Raw genomic sequence first — 20576 nt, forward strand, 5'->3', positions numbered from 1 at the left:
TTCTATGGAATTTCCCATCGTGCCTCCTCAAGAGTTTCTGGAAATCGTCCATCGGTTTAGAGGTTAAATTTGTTTCCTTTATTTTTTTAATTTTTTCATCTAAAGAAGCAAATGCTGCTTTCACCCTTGTTAAACATTTAATAGGTCAGTTCCACCATCGACAATTTTTTGATGTTAATCACAATTTCAATGCTGAGTTTGGTTGTCTTGGATTGCATCCCAGAAAATCACAGGTGAACGAAAATTCATGCCCATTATATATATATATATATATATACACACACACTATGCTGGATGCCTTTTTCCTCTGCTGGAGTTGACCTCCAAATTTATTAAAGCTGATATAAAAAAAAACCGTTAATATATGTGTAAGAATGAACAAAATATCTGCTGGCAAACAACAGTCCAGCAGCTCAAACCAGAGTTAACAGAGAAATGGTGTCAGCATTAAGGTTCTCTTTTGTGATGTGGGAACGATGCGAGTGCTCCTGCAAAATACAAGCAAGACCAGACCGTGCCCTCCAGCCGCATTTCAAGCCACTTCTCCATGACAAGCTGAACCATGTCTTGAGACAAAACTTCTGTTTGGATATAACCTTTGGAATTTGAGTTGCTATAAGCAAAGACAGAGGATGGCCCTTCAATCTGAATGTGAAGCAATGGAGTGCATGAAGTGTAATGTCTGAAATATCGAAGCCAGCTGCTTTTATCATTGGAAGAAAAAGAGCTTCCTTTATTACCAGAGCCTACCGCAACGTTGCGCGCTTCCTTTATGACCAGAGCTTACTGCAACGACATCAAAAAGGAAAAATGGGAGAAAGTATGTCTTACCTGGTGAAGATGAGATGAGAGCTCGCTATCGACTACCGGGTGCTGCGGTTGAGGCTTGAGGGAGAAAGCTGTCTACGCTGCTGAGGTGAGGACATGGGTATGCTGGTGCGGCTGAGAAGAGGAAACAAGAAGGGGAAGAACGACTGCCCTAACGGGTTTCGAGTGAGAGGGTTTTGAGCGAGACTCATTTCAGCAGAATGAGAAAGTCACGAGGAGGAGTAATGGGCAGTGGTGTTGATGCTGCGGTGGGGTTGAGGAAGCAGCATGGTGAGGCAGCAGCCGAGGAAGAAGATGGTGGTGTATGGAAGTTGATCCATACCGTGTCAGCATTAAGGTTCTCTTATGTAAGGGTATATATGTCATTTTGTATAAATGCGGGTTTGCCCAAATCCTTATGTTTTGAGGATGGCCGCCGGTGGTGAGTGTCTGTTCTGTGTGTTCATAGAAGAGAGAGAATACAAGAGATCTGTGCGACCGTGGACGTAGGAGATTATTGCTTCGAACCACGTAAATCGTTGTCTTATTCCTTGTTGCTTCTAACCCCCTCTTAAGAGTGCGAGAAGAGAGTTTATTGTGTGTTGTTCTTAACAAAAGATGAGAAGACGAAGGGAGCCCCAACCAGGCTGGATGCAAGGAAAGTTCTAACGGGCAAAAGAATATTTTCTCAATTTTTTTTTCATTCCGACGGTGGAAAAAAAAATCGAAAATAAATTTTGCAAAAAACCTTCAACAGACACTTTTTCCTTCCCTTGTTTGATGGAGAAAGAATTTTTTAAAAATTTGAATTTTTTTTTTCTCGCTAAACCGTGTATTTCTCGTGCATCAAATGTGCCCTTATTGACAATAGGGGAGAGGATTTATAAGGAGAATGCTTTTCAAACACCGTAAATTAAATCCATTTAGTCTCATGCTTAAGGAATTAAATTGTTTTCTCTTGATAGACCCTTCCCCATCACACGAGCAAAATGGTAAAGCAGAGAAAGACCAGAATAAGCAATGTTCATTGGGCTGAGAGCATCATTCAGTTCAGAACAATATGTCATAAATATCAGGACACTATCCACAAGTTACATAGTGAGGGATCTAAAAATCCAGGGAACTTGACCATGTTGTTACATCTAGTCCAAGCCATGTTCATGTGAGAACCATCGACAAACACTATTCCGCTAAAGTAAACATTTTCATTTCGGTGGAATGTAAACATTTTCACTATTCTGTTAGTAGTTGAATGTGTAAACGTTTTTCATTCTTGAAGCTTTCAAGGGCGTAAGTTCTACTATCAAACACAATCAAACCAACAATCTGTGCAGCTACGAACTTCGATTGTTATGTGCAATAATACTTGACGCCAAATAGCAGGTACTTATTGTTTCAGATGGCAAGTCCATTAAAGATGGTGCATGAACCTGAAACTTCGTTCGATGCTTAACATTTCAAACGAGATTTTACTTCAAGGTTCATCCAAATTTGTCACTGAAACTGAAAAAGAGGATCACACTTGAAGTTGCACCTGTAGTAAGTTGCCGACAAATGTTGATACTTTTACCTCAACAGGACCTAGACTGAACACTTGCTACTATACAAGCATCAATTACTCATGCCAAGTTCAGTGCTGGTACTCCTCTCTCATGCATTTGAAGTTTAATTTTGTCGTCTTAAGATGGGGCTACAGCATCCCAGACACCCCCTCCAGCTAGTGATTGCAATCGATTCGTGAACTCTGAGGGAGTCTCAAAGCCACTAAGTGGGTCGACACTTCCTCTCTCTACATTTGACATGCAGCAGCAAATTGCGCCGCCAACTGAATAGTGTCCGTTTACTGGGGAGGAGCAGTCAAGAATACGTGGTACTGTAGGTGGAATTGTAAGATCTGATCTCCTAAACTTATCACCAACCAAACTACCAATCCAGTTAAATATTGACTAATTAATTTTCCTAAACCATAATGTTTGCGAACTATTCCTTCTTTTCCTTTGTAAAGGAAAAGGGAAGGAAAGAGAGCTCGAGAACTGCTGTCAAATCTCGTTAAGCAGTATGAGCTCAAGGTGGTCGTAGGTTGTGAGCTGCAATTCAGCTGTTGGCAAATGGCAAAATAGATTGAGTTCAAATCTCATAATTATTACTCATCATGCAAACCATAAGCAACAATATATCGGCCATAAACGTGAAAATGCTGACTGGCCCTGCTTTGAACTTTACATCATAGAAAGTAAAATTAAGTATGATGCTCCATAACACAAATACGTTGTTGAGCATTAATTACTTGATGTCAGTACTACCCAAGACTTGTCAAACAAAGATTCCCGATTACTCGGTAATGTTCGCAAAAGTCCACCAGCAATATCTTATATCTGGCCATTGGAGACGAATGTCAAATATATTGGTAAATTTTTGTTTGAGGCAACGTTATTAAATTGGGCGGCCGGCGGAAAAATCGTATGAATGCACTGGATCGGCCATCAGATTTTTTTTCATGTGTTTCTTCTCTGTTTTGGTGCTCGTACGCATATTTTTCATGTCGATTCTTCGGCGGGGTGAATACGCGAGGAGCCTTGCTACTGTACCATTAGGTTGTGGATGCACGGCGAGACTAATATAAAAAGAAGAGCAGTTTTTTAATTGATGAGTAGCTCTTTTAATTTACTTCTCGAGGTACTAATCAGCTCTATAAGAAAGTTTGGGTACTTATCACCTGAATTCATCCCAAAGAGTGCCGTCGATGGTTTTGGTATACACCGCACATCACCCCACAGTGCATCGACCAAGTAGCCAGACAACTACACAGGTCCCCGTCCTCCCTTCCCCTCCCATGACTGACTGTTCTAGGCATCCTGTCTCTGGCTATCGGCGTTACCTGCAGAAACCCTATAAAAGGGGACCATCGATCAACTTAATTTTCTAAAAATTTTCAGGGGAACTATGACTCCGCCTGGCGGCAGGCCAGCGTGGCGTTCGGCCCGGGAAGGATGGTTGCTTCCCAATGGGGCCTCATGAGCACATGGAGGACGGGCAGGTGATGGGAAATGGAAGCATATATACGGTCTGATTCTGAAAGACAGTTAGTGGACAACAGCATGAGTCATCGTTACAGAGACTTCCACTTTGTAAGGCTGGAAAAATCGCACTGAAATGTATGCAGAAAACAAGAGAGAGAGAGAGAGAGAGAGAGAGACGTCGCGTCAAGAAAAATTTAAAAATATAGTAAGTCAGCGGATATCATGTAATTGTACTTTATTCCCTGTACTGCAAATTCCCTTTGCACAGTCGTGAATTCCACAATATGTTTGAGGCTCAAAAGCTTGGGCGATTGGATAGACATGCCTTTCTTTTCATGCCAACGTCAGCTCAACCACGAGGATATTACCAAGAACCAGTGGCTGACTTGTGATTCTGCCACGGTCTTCCTAAGCGTTTGTATGTTCATGGTCATAGTCTGTCACCTTTTTTTACATTCTCTCTCTCTCTCTGTCTTTGACCGTGGATATTTGTGTGCATAAAAGGAGTTACTGATCATGCTGGAATCTTTGTGTGGGGGAATCCCACCATGTTAAATGCTTGATATCACAATTAAGAAGAATCATTTTGTGGAGCTAAAAATTTGAGTTCCTTTATATAATTAGGAAGGCCTTTGTTAAAGAAAGCAGACCGATGAAGGAAATGATTATGGGGCGTCAATAAAGTGAAAAATTTAGGAAACATCACCAGCGGATAGGGATTTCTACCCGGCTAGCAGCATGCCCAGCTTACCTTATTCCATTGCCTCCCTCTACCAGCACAGCACGCAGTGTCAAAATTAAAATCTTCAAACGTTTCACAGAAGACCAATTAATTAAGCTTGAAAGGGTGAACCGGAGGCTCGACCTTGACTTTGATTTTGGTTTACAAGCCGTAGTCTTTTAAATAATTCAAAATGTGAATCTAATGATGCAATTGCTGGATTTGAGGATTGCTTCGCGACTAGAAGCAGCTTGCAGAAATCCAGTTGCATGACATCTTACCTAACTTGCGTGAAAAATAACATTGTTGGTATCAAAGGTGGAGGGGTAGGAGGTAGTCAGCAGCCTGCCGTCTTCGACAAGCTATCAGCTCGACACCCATATAGGACCAGGCATCAAACAAAAAAACTTTACCGAAACTTTGCATTATATACCTAACACAGCATGAGATGAATGCCATAATTATTGCAGCTAGTTAACGTCGGGTTGATAAAAGACCGATCTTCTTCCTGAACATCATTTCCAAGCCGCCCTTCCCTACCATGACGGTACTGGTGCTAAATATGTCTACTTTTTTTTATTTGCTAGTGATGAACAGGGGGACAAGCAGCCTAGATTGGTCCCATCCCCTGAATTATTTCCCCTCTGTGGAAGGACTGATGTGCATGCGCGCACCAACTACAGAAAGAGGTGGGCTAGCTCTGCTTTTTCGTTGGTTGAGCAACAAACTCGGTCCATATGTGATATCTTATGGTGAACGCCTTGAAATTAAAGTCGCTCATCTCCCAGACCCCACGCGCTTAGTGTTGCCGAGGAGTCAAGAACTGGCACTAGCTGCACACAGAGAGCCAACTACCACTGCCCTGGGATTGGTCAGTCTAAGTGTTTAACACCTGCATTAAAACCTTCCCGTTTAACTTTTATCAGTATATCAAGTTTTGATACATTGAGACTTTCTCGTTTCCCTCAAAGCAGAACCGCAAAGGAAACGAAGGATATGCAGCGATGGACAAGAACAAGGGATACTCTCTTTTGGACGACCAATGTTGTTCCGAGCTAACTATGCGCCTACTATACGGACTAACCTTGAGATTAGTGCATAATCTCCTTTCAGTCCTTTCCTTACGAAGGAGTGTTCTTTTCATAAGAGGGTGGGGGCGTCTTACTCCTGGGGTTGAAACAGAGAAAAAAGGAGAGCTAGCTGCCCTGGTCATCATGCATCACGTCATGGCAAGTCTAAATTTTTACCCATATGTCCACATGCAGGGAAAAAACTGCATTCATTAATAAGTTGACATTAATTAATCAGCATCTTATTCCCAAGACTGCTGTCCCACGGACGGGTTTGATACCATGAACAGAAGGAAAAAACAGATCGGCACATAAAACACCACCAGACGCTGCCTGACACTGTCTCGCCTACGTCCACGAGGGAAAAGTTTTGCTACTTTACTTGCTATATGTAATGAGATAAATTTACCAAGTGAGCAGTATTCATACTTTTCTGATTGCCTTTCTACGCTGATGTTTCTGTAATCAACATTGTGATCCTATTTTTCATCATAATACTTTATCCTCCTTTTTCCATGCGGAGCATACCATTCATCTGAGGAGAACCATCGGAATCAGAATTATCACCAGCAATTTTACCACCATTATCGTCCGAAATATCACTTGTCTTTTGGTTATAGTCACAGAAATTAAGTGCCCAATCAATTTTGACGATTTCTTCTTACTGATACAGCCTTCTAAGACAAGTGACCGAATGAAGACCCGTATTTCTTATTGGTTCTTACAGCTACCGCGTTTCGTTGGGGAAAGATTGGCCGTTCTGAAAAATGTCTGCGAGGGCCACGTCCTTTTTTGTTGTCCAATGACACTAAAGATCAAGTGCCGTGTAATTAAGTGTGGTAGGAAAAGGAGAATGTGAAGCATCTCAACTTGAAGACGCCGGATCAAGTCAATGCCAATTGATTTTGTGATTGTAAGCTCAGTGGTTGAAACTCAATGGTAACTGAAAACACAAAAATGTTGTGTTGATGCATGAAAGAACTAATAATGTCAATGGCATGAGTTCCTTACTGTAAAATGGCTGATAGCTAGTACTTTCAGTTTCAGATTATACTTGTGTGCATGCACTTGACTAATAATCCACATGCACAGTTAATGAGGCGCACTAATTAGGAATACCGGGGACCATGAGGTCAGGAAGCTGTATGCTTTTGTATATATACCTTGTTGTACAGTACATTGCTCAGACCAAGAGCAGGTGAAATCCGTCTGACTCGAGCCCCTTGCAGAAAGTACGAGTAGCGCGAGTCAGGAAAACTAGTGCAACTTAATTGAGAAAATTGGCCATATATGTGCATCATCAGGCCGAAGGATGAAAGAACAACTGTATGCGTCCCATAATAATGACGAGAAGCTCCAGATGCAAAAGGACAAAGACGCCTGTCCTGCATGGGGCCAGTTACCCACCAAACAAAACAAAGTCGACGACAAACAGGCACTAGACTATATGGTCAATGTCGCTTTTCTCAAAAGCTAAAAGAAGAAAGGGGCCGGCATTGCATTTCAAGAAAGAAAATACAGCTGTACCCATTGAAAAGGAAAAGCAGAACAAGCTACCAAAATAAAACGCACACTCTCAAAGATCCCCGTACCTGTTAAATGAAGGTGAAGATGTAAGCCTCCTGTCTGCTAGCTTATTAAAATGTATCTTCATTCATATTAAAGCCTCAATCTAAACATATCTAAATGTTGATAGGAATTTCACTGCTCTCCACTTATATTTGGATGTGTATGTGTAAGAGAGAGACAGAGAGATATCATAGTTAGTACCGTTAGCAAATTAAAGGCATAAGTAGTGAATAGGAAAACTCATTCCTATTTTTAACTCCAATAAGTAGATGAAAGATGCGAATGCTGTAAATGTCGGAAAACTTTTAAACTTGAGAAGCATATGCAATATTGCCCATAGTGGTAGGAGACACGCATATTGTTTTTGATCAAATGTCGATACAGTTTTATATCAAGTAATAGTATAGTACTAACACGCCCGAACCGGCGTTCTATAACTTAATAGTGTAAAAAGAATGAGTCGTTATTAGTATTATTCCATTTTAAGAAGGTCGATACGAGCTGAACCGGCTAATCAAGAAAGCTTTGTCGATCCGAACACCTTATAGACTCCATATTTTGGGGTCTCCAATATCAGGCGCAGCACTATCTGCATGTACACAGCCGGATATGTGTGGATCGATATGGCTGTGCGATAGTGGTAACGTTTGATATATATATTGAAAAAAACTGAGACCATGACGGCCATTATTACGAGAGCTGATATTGTAGGCGGAGGGTCTTCGGCGTGTCAGCCGTGGATTAAGGACAAGCCGTACCGGCCTGGTGCACTAGCTCCATGCCGGCTGCGGCCAGAACTTTTTTACTTTTAATCTGCAGACACATGCCCCCGACTTTTCGAAAATGTTTTTCCTGGCTTCTGGAATCCGGACTCGATCGAACGATCCGAGACGCAGATCAGTTTATATAACGAAGGCAGCACTTGTAGATCATGCACCATCACCTTATCCTACCAACGTTCATCTCCCTATCTCTCTGGCACACAGCTAAATTTTCTTGCCTATCCATCCATCATGCACAAAGAAAAGAAGTCCAAGATCTTGCGTTGGTCTTCTCTCTTCCTCCTGCTGCTGGTTCTCCTGGCGGTTGTCCTTGCCGTAACATTAAGAAGGAGGGCAACCAAGGGCTCCTCCGATTCCGACCACCAAGCCACCACTGCCATCTCCAAATTCATCACCTCCGCTTGCCAGCACACCCTCTACCCGTTGACATGCGAATCCTCCCTATTGGGTTCGGCCCTAGCTGAGCCCGAATCCAGCCAGCTCTTAGACCTGTCCTTCCGAGTCGCCCTCGACAAGGTCGACCAAGTCCACTCCCTAGCCCGCAACCTCAGCCAAGATGCCCAGGTTTCGGGCCGCTTTCCCTCTTCCTCTGCCTTGGATGACTGCGTGGAGCTCCTCCATGACACTACGGAGCAGCTCACCGACTCCGCCAACCGGAAAAATACTGCCGCCAAGGACGACGTTCGCACGTGGCTCAGTGCCGCACTCACTAACTTGGACACATGCATCGACGGCATCAACGACCTCAAGCTCGATCCGTCCACCGGAGACAAGATGAAGCCCACAACCGCCAACCTCTCGCACTACATTAGCAACTCGCTTGCACTTTACGAGTTCTTCACCCCGGGGCCGGGGCGGAGGCTTATAGGAGCCGGGGATGATTTCCCGACGTGGGTGAACAGGAAGCTCTTGGAAGCTCCGGTTGGACAACTAAAACCAGATGTGGTGGTTGCCAAGGATGGGACGGGTGCGTGTGATACGGTGGGGAAGGCAGTGGCTATGGCGAAAGGTGGGGAGGCCAGGTTTGTGATCTACGTGAAAGAGGGGGTGTACAGGGAGAATGTGGTGGTCAAGAGGTCCCAGACCAACGTCCTTCTGGTCGGGGACGGGAAGGGCAAGACCATCATCGTCGGCAGCAGGAGCGTGGGCAGTGGCTTCACTACCTTCAGGTCTGCAACCTTTGGTAAGTCTTCCATCTCCTGCTCCAACCTTCTTCCTCATCCCCCCGCCCCCTCTCTCGACTTCCTCTCTTCTGAAATATCTGGTTCCATCTTTTGAAAGTAAGCCGTCGCCGCCATCTGTTACCTTCATATACATAAAATACCTGCATACGTGCATGTAAATTAAATGTAAAGCATCGTACGTAAAGTTGATCCTCTTAATCATTTCATCTACGTTATCAACCATGAGTACTTTTCTTAAAAAATCGAAAATTGATCTTAAATATTATTTGAAGACAAGTGAATTTGACACAAGAGATGCTTTGGATTTAATTCAAGGTGTCGACCACCCTATAGCACAAAATTGCTTGAACAGAGAGAATGAAACTGAAGTGGACGGCTACCACGTAGAACGCGATAGGAGTAGAGTCTTCCTGCCGCCAATGTGGTTAAAGTGTACTTAATTTGTGCGGCTTACCTACAAGTACACGCTGCGGCGTAAGCGTTCATAAAACATGGATGGAATAGCAGAGTCCATGATTGTTTGCCATAGATGGGATGATGGTCAGAACCCTCGCTGCATAAAAATTATGTCCACTGTATATATAATCACCAGAATACCTCCTCTACATCAGTAAAAGGAGGAGCGCCTCTACAAGAACAAGAAAAGATCAAAGAACATTTCTTTTTGAAAGATCCTTAAAATTAATATCCAACTCCCACCTTTTTTAAAAAAAAAAAAAAATTGCGGTGCATATCTGTAGTGTGCACCACTACTCTGTGTGTGCATGCAGTGCAACTCAGGCCTCGTTAATTTGGTGTTTTGTCATTTAGTTTTGGAAATTATTTTGCCTTCGGTCCTTTTATTCCAAATTATTAATTCAGTCTGTGGTGTATTTACTTATTTCGCTTTCAAAATTCAATGAATGTGGTAGGGGCCGGTAAGCTAGCGTTCATGAGGACTCATGGCTGGCTGTCTTCTATTTAAACCGGGCCCGACATATCGGAAGTTGCAGAAGGGGGGTCGCCACTTTCTCATTCACGCCTATTTGAAAGAACCGATGTGATCCGTAGAGTTGCTACTCCAGTGAACGTTGGTTGGCCACTCGCCATTGTCCAACTTTAGCCATGCCTCCTCCTCGAAAATCAATTGAAATTAGATGTCGCGTTCAATTGTTTAACGGCTAAGCAGTTACCTTTTTCGGTTGAATTTACTTGCAATTACGAACGAATGTTCAGAAACTAGGAGCTAGTTGGTCGCTTGCTCATTCCATCCCTTGGAAAGAGCTCCCCGCGAGTAAAAATGGTTGGGCTGGATAGCTTCGTTTTGAACATTAGCCGACTTCTAATATCCCTTTCTCTGCTTCTGCTTCTGCTTCTGCTTTTTCTCCATCTCCTCCTACTCTTGCCGTAGCGGTCTCGGGTAGCGGATTCGTTGCCCGTGACATCGCCTTCGTCAATGACGCCGGGCCTGAAAGCGGCCAAGGAGTTGCCCTCCAGGTCAGCTCCGACAAGTCGGCCATCTTCCGTTGCAGCATCGTCGGCCAACAGGACAGCCTCTACGCCCACACCAGCCGCCAGTTCTACCGGGAAACCGACATCCACGGCACCGTCGACTTCATCTTCGGCAACGCCGTGGCGGTGTTCCAAAACTGCGACATCCTTCCGAAGAAGCCGCTATCCGGGCATAAGGTCACGGTTACCGCGCAAAGCAGGAGCGACCCCAACCAGAACACGGGCTTCACGATCCAAAACTGCAGGGTCGCCCCTGATCCAGATTCCGCTCCGGCGAAGGCATTTCTCGGGCGGCCTTGGAAGGAGTACTCGAGGGTGGTGGTGATGCAGTCGCAGCTGGACGGTTTCGTGGACCCGGCGGGGTGGATGGAGTGGTCAGGCGACTTCGCCCTCAAGACCCTCTTCTACGCCGAGTACATGAATTCCGGGGGTGGGGCGGGTACCTCCGGCAGGGTCACGTGGCCGGGATACCATGCCAGTTTGACGGAGGCTGAGGCCACTAAGTTCACGGTGGGTGAGTTCCTGGCAGGGACCAGCTGGTTGCCTAACACCGAGGTCGCTTTCTACCCCGGTCTTCTCTGATCATCTCCCTCCTCCATGCTTACCTTGGTACCTCCATTTTTGAGAGTTGAAGTGGTCGGACATGTGTCCCTGTTGTTGCTGCTTTTGGGTGGAGTGAAGTATACATGTACAGATGGAGAAGAAAATTTGTTGGTATGGTGATGGCATGACTCACAGTCGGGACGGAGAGCATTTGAACGGCTCAATAAGCTCTCTTCTCTTTTGATAATAATTGTTGTTTGGCTTTGTTACATGGCTTAATTCCCCTCAAATAATTTCCTTCTGTTTTAATAATTAAAAGAACTTTTTATACATTCTTCTGATATATATATATATATATATATATATATATATATCTTGACACACACGCGCGTGCCGTAAAATTTTCTTAATGTCATGGAGATTTACAAGGAACGGACCAACCACTAGCTGTATAGATAAACCCCTGAATCACCTCTGTTTTGCTTTGTCAGTCCGATCATCAACGGCAACTGACTTCTGTATATTCCTTCAAAGAGCATCGATCAAACACGAGTTCATCCGAAAGAAAATTTTGACGTCAGCTGCACGCTTGAATATTCTGTTGGCATAGATTCGTTCCGTTTACTATCCATCTAGGTTAGGTGGCTTATCGTTCGGTAATGTGGATGAGACTTACAATTAAACAAAGGAATATCATAGGTCTAACCGTATAATGCATGAAGTATTTGAGAATCATATAATATCTCCTTTATATGACGTGAAGAGTTGTTGTTAACCAAAAATCTTCACTAATTAACCACATAATTAAGATTCCACTAATCTATAAAGAGAATTCATATTGATGCTTACAAGTGATCGATATCGTTAATTATAAACTATTTCTTCTGCTAAGCCGTTGGGTTGTCATGGCCTGTTGACCCTCTAGAAATTAGAAAATAAACTAGTGCTGAAGTTGAAGTTATGTGTTCATTTTATAATAAGCTATATTGTTCAAGTCAATCTATTCAATAAAGTTAATTAAAAGGTTCAATTCAGAGATCATAGACGTTTTTTTCTAAAATAATAATAGTGGCAAAACGAGGCTGTAGCTATTTTAACAACTCCTAAATTGCAAATTAATTAAATTAGAGAACATAGTAGGTCCAGAAACTGCTGGCGAATCAATTGGTGCACGTCACACAAGGTCAAGAAATGAAGTGCTTGAGTGCAAGCAGTTGTGGCACATTATGAAATTCTTCATCTAGCTAGCATTGTCTACAAAAGATCATGAGGGCGTTTTCATAAAAGAAACATTGCACTTTGGGAACACATTTTTAAGCATGTCGTCTATGCTTTTGTTTTGGAAAAGATAGTCATTATAGATTATGTTATTAAAATCCAACAATCGAATGTTAAACATGCATATACAATCATACTATGTAGCATGAAGCACAAACATGGTGTTCTTAGCACATATATTTTATTTAAATCCATGTATTCTAAAAATATAAAATTCTTTATATCAAATACCCCCGAAAGGTCTTGCAGCTCAACTTCGTCTAAGCCTTTCTTTTGTTCAGTTTTGACCAACAGTGAATTGTTGGTTTCAGAACTTACGTGTTTCTCTTAAATAAAGACATTATCGGTTGCTGTTTTACTTTTCCTCTTTGAAAATTGTATCATATCATTAACCAACAAAACCGATATCCGTAGATAATTAACTTATCTTCCCATGCACTGTAAATTCAGACTGCAATTCTGGAATCTAAACATTTGACACATGTTCCCTAAACCTGTTTCTCTATTTATGTATTAGAAACAATTTGCATGGGTGAATAGTCATGAACCTGATTCGTGTCGTGTTTTCATGACCACCAAGTTTGGTTAATCCATTAGAAGTCCGTGAGAATCTTCTGGGTCTTTGTTTGAGAACGGGTGACTTAATGCATCTCGTAAGCCACGAGTAGAGTCCACGCTTTATGAAAAATAAGATTCAAATCCTCAAACTGCTTCTGATCTCACCCAATACGTATCGCAACAACAGGAAATTGAAAAAAAAAACAATAAGATATTCTAACTAAGCGAAGGCACATAGATCGTGTTAGAACTGGAAACCGCGTTCATGAGGATGACCGTCTCAGGCGGGTCCATTGCCTGCTTATCCTCCCCTGTTTCATTTCATTTTATATATCAAATCAATTCTCCCATGCATGGTAGATCGTCTGTGCTTTTTGCCTCGAGCTATCCTTCCATGCATGGTAGATCATCTGTGCTCTTTGCCTCGATCTATCCTTCGTATCCAACTTGAAATTACCAATTCAGCCCTTCTCATGGACTTTGGACCCCCCACTGGGATCCGAAGTGGTGAAGTTCCTCCAAGCAACTTTCTTGCAGACGACCGTTGACATCATGAATGATTTCCCTCCAAATCGTGGGCTCCCTCTCTCTCTCTCTCCCTTTTGCAGGATCAGGTGTTTGAGATTGATATAAATAGCGCGTAAGGGGCTGTTTGTTCGCTACATTGCAATCTTTTCTTCCTTATCACCTCTACTCCCTTCGATCTGCTGCAGCGATGGGGGCTGGGCAAGTTTCAGTCGATTCAATCAATCCCAAGGTAAATTTTCTCCTCTTCTTCTTCTTCTTAAGATTTTGGCTTGGATGTCGGTCCTTCTTGGAAATGTGAAGTTATGCAGTTGTTACACTATTTGGTTGTGAGAGAGAGGGAGGTTCAGTTTCTTTTTTGCAAAACTCGATTATGTTTTGGCTCCTAGTCTTGTCGCCATGGGATTTTCCTTTTCTGGTTAATGATTGTATTTTTATTTTTATCTTCATTAGTAATATCTTCTCCTATCAACAACATAAATTTAACTTCTGCACAAGTACGAAAGGCGTGCTTTTTTAATCTCTTTCGGCTTCAGTCTTCACCCTCTTCTTTTTCTGTTTGCTTAACCTTAGGTTGGTTATTTAGTGTTTACTGCAATGTGGGTCTTCTGTTTCATCCTTTTTATTTGAAAAGGGTATTCGTTTTTCGTGAAGATGTTATCCCGGTCCTTCCTTTTAGTGGTAATGGATCTTCGTTTCTCTTTACCTGTATCAACCTCTTTATCATTGGAATTTTAATTACGGAAGCCTGCAGAGTTTCATTGTTGTGCCATTCCAATCAGTTCGATGTAAAGCAGATGAAGTTTTTGGACCTCAGTATGATTGTCACTAACAGGAAAAAAAACTTCTATCCTCTTATTGTGCTTCTTCGAAAATTATCTTAACCTGATACAATTATCTGCATCGCCATGTAATTTGTGATGCCTAATTGCACATAATCTCACTTATGGATTTATAACTTTTTCTGCTAATCAGGTTCTAAAATGTCAGTATGCTGTACGTGGAGAGATCGTAGCCCATGCTCAGGTAAATTTAACATTTTGTCAACCGTGCTTGTTGCATCTTAGCATTCATGTGAACATTACTCTGTTTAGCATTTGATACTTACCGTGCCAATTACATATACCACATGGTCCACGTATCCTGACAAATTAGTAAGAAGCCAAAGTTTATACTATGTCATTATTTTCGGCTTTTTTGCTGTCATTGGACATCCTAAGAGTACATTTTCTTCTTCTTGGAACATATGTCAATCATAATGCCAAATGAAATTTAGCAAGCCTTCAGGCAGACCTCTGGTTAAATTGCTTATTGTGCTACCAAATTTTACTTACGCTCTTCTGCGGAGAATTCCAAACTGTTCATCACTGGGATGTATGAAAGTTTTCTTGTCATGTGTTGAAATGATCATTCTTTCAAAGTGGATTGATCCATACCTCCTCCAGCTGGACAAGTAGTCCTGTGAGAACCATATATAGACAAATTTAAGACAGATAACACTTTAACTTTCACTATGCATCGCTTGCTTTTCTACTGCCCCACCTTAGAATTGACTCAATTGAGTTTGTCTTATGAAGTAAATATTTCACCGCTTTGGTGATTCCATCTTTTGTTTGGGTTTGTAAGCTCATTTGACTGAACAATGTCATTCAGCCTTCATGCATAGACATGCAAAATGCAATTCTCTGATCAGGTTAATGCATGTCCCTCGTATAATTCGATATGTTTCATCTAATTTGAAAAGTTATGTTTGTTGGCAGCGTTTACAACAAGAGCTAAAAGCAAATCCTGGTTCTTTACCGTTTGATGAGGTCAGAATTTCTGGGTCATACAGTCAGTACGCTCCAGAATCCTGTTTGAACATAGTTACTTTAACTTTCTTTTGTATCTCTTAACGCACATCCCTCCAGCACTCTATATTTATGACCACATGAATAATTACTTGCTGCAAATTCGAGTTTCTGTTATCCTGGCAGTAATTCACTTGCTCTTTTGTTTGTGACTGAGTGTTCACTTGTTTATGTTTCTCCACTGCTGGAATTCTCTTTTGCACCATCTCATGGTGCATATCATGCACAAATCTGTTTCATGCGTTTTTGCATTTATCTTACAAAAAGTTTCTAATTAGGTGATGCCAGCATGCTGTGTTGAAGCTGTTCTTCCACTATGATTTTTTCTGCACAAAAACTATGAAAAATGACTTTGTACAAGAAGCATGTATTCATCAGAGAAATACAATAAGTTTCTTTCATAATCACGAAAGGAAGATATCATCCATGCCATACTAAAAATGAATGTGGTAGTAAGATAACATGACTCACTTGTACCACCATGGAGCTGTTGTTGAAACGTAGTACACTTTTTCAAATTTGTCAAAAGTGAAAAATCTTTAATGTGCCATGAACTAAACCATTTAGATGTGAATTTGTTGTCTTTATCCATGAAACTGACAAAAGACAGCTGTTGTCCTTTCTAATTTCTCTCAAAGATACTTTACTGCAATATTGGAAATCCTCAGTCCCTTGGGCAGCAGCCAATAACCTTCTTCAGGGAGGTATGTAACTTTTTCTTTTCTGTAATGAAGCAAACACTTATACAAACCACCCAGTGTAATTCTTTTTTTTTTTCTTACAGGTTCTTGCTTTATGTGACTATCCTTCTCTTCTGGACAAGGACAAAACTCGCCACTTATTCAGGTACCTCAACACAGATGACTTGGAACCCTTCAATCTTAGGTTTTAGATTGGAATTCGTACAATAAGAACCAAATATGCCATAATTTCCATAGAGTATTATATGAAACAGTTCATATAGTTTAATGTTCTGGTACAATCACTTAACACTTAACAGCATTGTCAAGAACACTTTTGAAGCTCCATACCTGGATATGTTTCGTGGAAATTGCCCCAGCAGTAGCCAAGCAATGTATACCACATCTTTGCTTGACCAGGTCCTTCACCTCGATTGACATGTAATATTTCTATTCAACCATACAGGTTTTTCTGTTTGAGTAATTCATGCAATTATATAAAAAGATCACTATCACTTTTTGTTCGGGTTGGGGGGTGGGGGGGATGTTATTGTGGTTTTTTAGTTGCATATTATAGTAACTATGTTCAACCATGATGATTAGATGTACTTTTTGACTCCATGGCCATTTTCATGTTGATTGTCTCCATGATGCCAGATTTACTCCACGATTGGTAGACTTTGTGACTGATAGAGTTAAGAGTATTTTCAGCTCTAGGACAAGTATCTCCACAAGTTCAATTTAATTTTGTATTATAATCTAAAATTCTAGACTTCAAGTATGTGAATAATGCCAAGTTGTGGAGGATTTTCACAAAATTTTAGTTTAAGGGACAATCTGTATCTCAATGCTCATGTAATTCTTCTTATTCCTGTATGTTACTATGTTTTGATTGTGCATACCCTGTGGATATGTTTTCAGTTCTGATTCCATTTCTAGAGCTCAGCAAATTTTGGATCAAATTCCAGGAAGGGCGACTGGTGCATACAGTCATAGTCAGGTACTTACCATTCCTTAGCATGAACATCTGAATTTAGAAAAACCTCATTATCTATGGATGTGAAACACATTTTCTTAATGTATTTTAGGGAATTAAGGGATTGCGGGATACCGTAGCTGCAGGAATAACTGCTCGTGATGGTTTTCCATGCAATTCAGATGACATCTACCTGACAAATGGAGCCAGCCCTGCTGTACGGGTTTCATTTTCTTTCTCCATATCAACAATATTATATTATAATTTATAGTCCCCATTTGTTTTACCTTCCAAGTCATATGACCTTCTTTTCTCCTACAATGCAGGTTCACATGATGATGGAGTTGCTCTTAAGTTCAGAGAAAGATGGCATCTTGTGCCCTATTCCACAGTATCCCCTATACTCTGCATCTATAACTCTTCACGGTGGCACTCTTGTACGTTCTCTCTCTCTCTCTCTCTCTCTCTCTCTCGCTCTGTTTGTGTGTGTGTGTCAAATGCTCACCTGAACTTTGAGGGAATTGTCTATACACCACACAAATGTGTCCAGCTCCTTAACATGCTGTTTCTCACATGTTCAGCAGTGCCGGATTCATTAGGCCTAGAAACAATTCCTCAATCAGTCTCAAGAACTGATTTTTAAACCATATGTAGACATGAAACTCTGGGCCTACGCAAACATCTTAGCCTATCCTTAGAAATTTCTTACGATGTGAGAAATACTGGTATATGGTTCTAACTTTGACCTTTTCAGGTTCCATACTACTTAAATGAAGCATCATGCTGGGAACTCGAGATGTCTGAACTTAAGAGGCAAACAGAAGAGGCTAGATCAAAAGGGATAAAAGTCAAGGCCTTGGTTGTTATAAATCCAGGAAACCCAACTGGTCAGGTGTGTGGTGGCCTGGTGGTATTTTCTTTACCTGAAGCTGTAGCAAGCGTGATAATGATAAATGTAACATCAAATTAGTTTAGTTTGTGTTTGCAAGTAAGAATGAATATAGTTAAAATAAATAATTTAGTGCAATATCTGTAAGCATCTGGGGCTGGAAAGAATGGTTTACAAAAGTAATTTGTGGAGTTTCTCCATCTGCACTTCAAAGTTCAGCTCCTATAAATTTATGATTGTTAATATGATCATAGCAGTAATGTGTGCATGTGTGCACATACATGTATCTGTTGCTTCTGGTACTTTTAAATGTTTATCATTTTTTCTTTTTTGCATGGGTGGTTTCAAAAAGTGGAACAAGTAAACTGTTGTTTGCTGGTAATATTAGTATCACTGGTATTTGTTTATCTATTCTAAGCCTAACCGCATACACATGTTCTGGTACTTTTAGGTTCTGTCAGAGGAAAATCAAAAGGATATTGTTGAATTTTGTATTGAAGAAGGTCTAGTCCTTATAGCTGATGAGGTAGGTATCTCCTTTGAGCATGTAATGCATTTGTACATGTAAATGTTTTCATGCCGTTCTCTCTTTCAATTACTGCTTTTCTCTCCAAAAGACATTTTGCATTGTATAGTTCTGGAACATTGTTTCTCATGTCTATGCTCTAATTATTTGAGTACCTTTGCTGGATTAATAAGTTCAGGTCTACCAGGAAGATGTCTATGTTGACAACAAGAAGTTCAATTCTTTCAAGAAAATTTCAAGGTCAATGGGGTATGGGGAAGAGGATATTGCTTTAGTTTCACTGCAATCAATTTCAAAAGGTACTTATTTGCAACTTTGCCTGTATCTATTCGTGAGAAGCAATAATAAGAGATTAGAGTAGAAGTGGGGTTCACATTCCAGGTAAATAAACCACAGACCGCAACAATGGTCTTTCAGAAGAAAAGGGTACAGGAGAAAAGAAAAGAATAAAATGAATTACCAGTTAAGACTGGTACAACAACCCCAGGTTTTAGTAAGAGTGCTCCCCCTTATAATTGATAAATCATGGGAGAAAGATCAGTCTCGTGTCAGTTACATGAAGGATCCAGGCAAGCTTTGTTAGTTATCATTCTCTCTCCTTTATTGGGAGTAGGAATGCCTGTTTCCTCTCTCAGAAATTGCCAATATGATGTGTAACTTGAGTTTCAGCAACCAAAAAAAAAAAGACAAACTGATTTAATTCCTTCGCTTAGTTAAAAAGATATTCTTGTAACTGGTAATTTTGTCACTTACACCGACAGCTGGTTTGCATCAATTAGTTGATAGGCTTAGACACTGTATATATGTGCTACAATCATTACTCTCGAGTAGGAATCATCTGATGAGCGCCTCAAACAAGGTATTCTCATTCTGCTTTATGTTCTCTCATGCTACAACCTTGCCATTTGTTTGTCGTTAATTTTGATGCCTTTTGAGAGCACCGACACAAATAGCATGATAAAGTTCTTTTTTTTTTCTTTTTTCCTTCAGGAAGTTACCATATGATTTTGCTTCTAAATTAAGATAGCTTGAATTTTAGGTTACTATGGAGAATGTGGAAAAAGAGGAGGGTACATGGAGGTTACTGGTTTTAGCTCCAGCGTGAAAGAGCAAATCTACAAAATTGCGTCTGTCAATCTGTGTTCAAATATTTCTGGTCAAATTCTTAGCAGTTTGGTTATGAGTCCTCCAAAGGTAATTAACCATGATGATCTTCTTTCTCCTCCTTCTATGGCGTTCATTTTCAATGAGGTTATCTCGTTAATTCTTCCAGGTTGGTGATGCATCGTTTGATTCTTACCGTGCTGAAAGAGATGGGATACTTTCTTCTCTTGCTAGACGTGCTAAGGTGAACTCTCTCTCTCTCTCTCTCTCTCTCCTGAATGAAGACCGTTTGAATGGTGAAGTTTTAGAAACATCGTTTAATCCGTCCCTGCTTATGGAAGAGCCACAGATAAAAGCTTGATCTAAATCTAAATGTGCATTGTGGATGCAGATGCTTGAAGAGGCATTTAACAGTTTAGAAGGCTTCAGCTGCAACAAGGTGGAAGGAGCAATGTACCTCTTCCCTCGTATTAACCTGCCACGAAGAGCAATACAAGCTGCTCAAGCAGAAAATTCCGTGCCTGACGTGTTCTATGCTCGTCGCCTTTTGGAAGCCGCCGGTATTGTTGTTGTTCCTGGATCTGGCTTTGGTCAGGTAGAACTCACTCTCTCTCTCTCTCACACACACACACACCCACGCACACACACACCTCTGCAATATACAGTTAAGGTTTTCCTTTTTCCTCTGAGACAATCTTTTTTTGTTTTGTGAAGGTACCTGGAACTTGGCACATTAGGTGCACCATACTCCCTCAAGAGAACAAAATTCCAATGGTCATCTCGAAGCTGACAGAGTTCCACAAAGCATTCATGACAGAGTTTCGTGAGTAGAGCTGAAGTGGCCTTTGATCTGGTGTCATAAGGGACTATTTTGTGTGCAATAAGCTATCCCGTGCTCTTAGAGCCAATTTTTGCTGAATGCTGTCTAGTGCCATGGTATTTTGAAACTGTGTAGAATGTCCCTTTTGTCAGTTTTTAGTTTATGTTGGCGTTTGTAATTTAA

The 20576-nt window shown here is 41.2% G+C and overlaps 2 protein-coding genes and 1 long non-coding RNA gene across 3 annotated transcripts; 2 read left to right on the top strand and 1 right to left on the bottom strand.

The window, feature by feature from the left end:
• Positions 1–295: 295 nt before the first annotated feature.
• Positions 296–1304, bottom strand: LOC126410565 (uncharacterized). Its single transcript, XR_007574788.1, has 2 exons — positions 832–1304; positions 296–700 (listed from the first exon to the last, which is right to left on the bottom strand). It is a non-coding gene; the product is annotated as an uncharacterized LOC126410565 (long non-coding RNA).
• A 6666-nt stretch (positions 1305–7970) lies between these two features.
• On the top strand, positions 7971–11517 carry LOC116264176 (pectinesterase-like). Its single transcript, XM_031644247.2, has 2 exons — positions 7971–9152; positions 10544–11517. Exons 1-2 carry the CDS (start codon positions 8201–8203, stop codon positions 11224–11226), a joined length of 1635 nt encoding a protein of 544 aa, XP_031500107.1. The 5' UTR covers positions 7971–8200; the 3' UTR covers positions 11227–11517.
• Positions 11518–13595: 2078 nt separating this feature from the next.
• On the top strand, positions 13596–20576 carry LOC116264177 (alanine aminotransferase 2-like). The gene is made up of 15 exons (XM_031644248.2): positions 13596–13780; positions 14524–14574; positions 15309–15359; positions 16037–16102; positions 16183–16244; positions 17000–17078; positions 17167–17271; positions 17381–17491; positions 17809–17946; positions 18395–18469; positions 18648–18768; positions 19509–19663; positions 19743–19817; positions 19965–20168; positions 20288–20576. The coding sequence occupies exons 1-15, from the start codon at positions 13739–13741 to the stop codon at positions 20402–20404; spliced, it is 1452 nt and encodes a 483-aa protein (XP_031500108.1). The 5' UTR covers positions 13596–13738; the 3' UTR covers positions 20405–20576.

This window comes from Nymphaea colorata, chromosome 11, assembly GCF_008831285.2.
Source record: "Nymphaea colorata isolate Beijing-Zhang1983 chromosome 11, ASM883128v2, whole genome shotgun sequence".
Classification (NCBI taxonomy): Eukaryota; Viridiplantae; Streptophyta; class Magnoliopsida; order Nymphaeales; family Nymphaeaceae; genus Nymphaea; species Nymphaea colorata.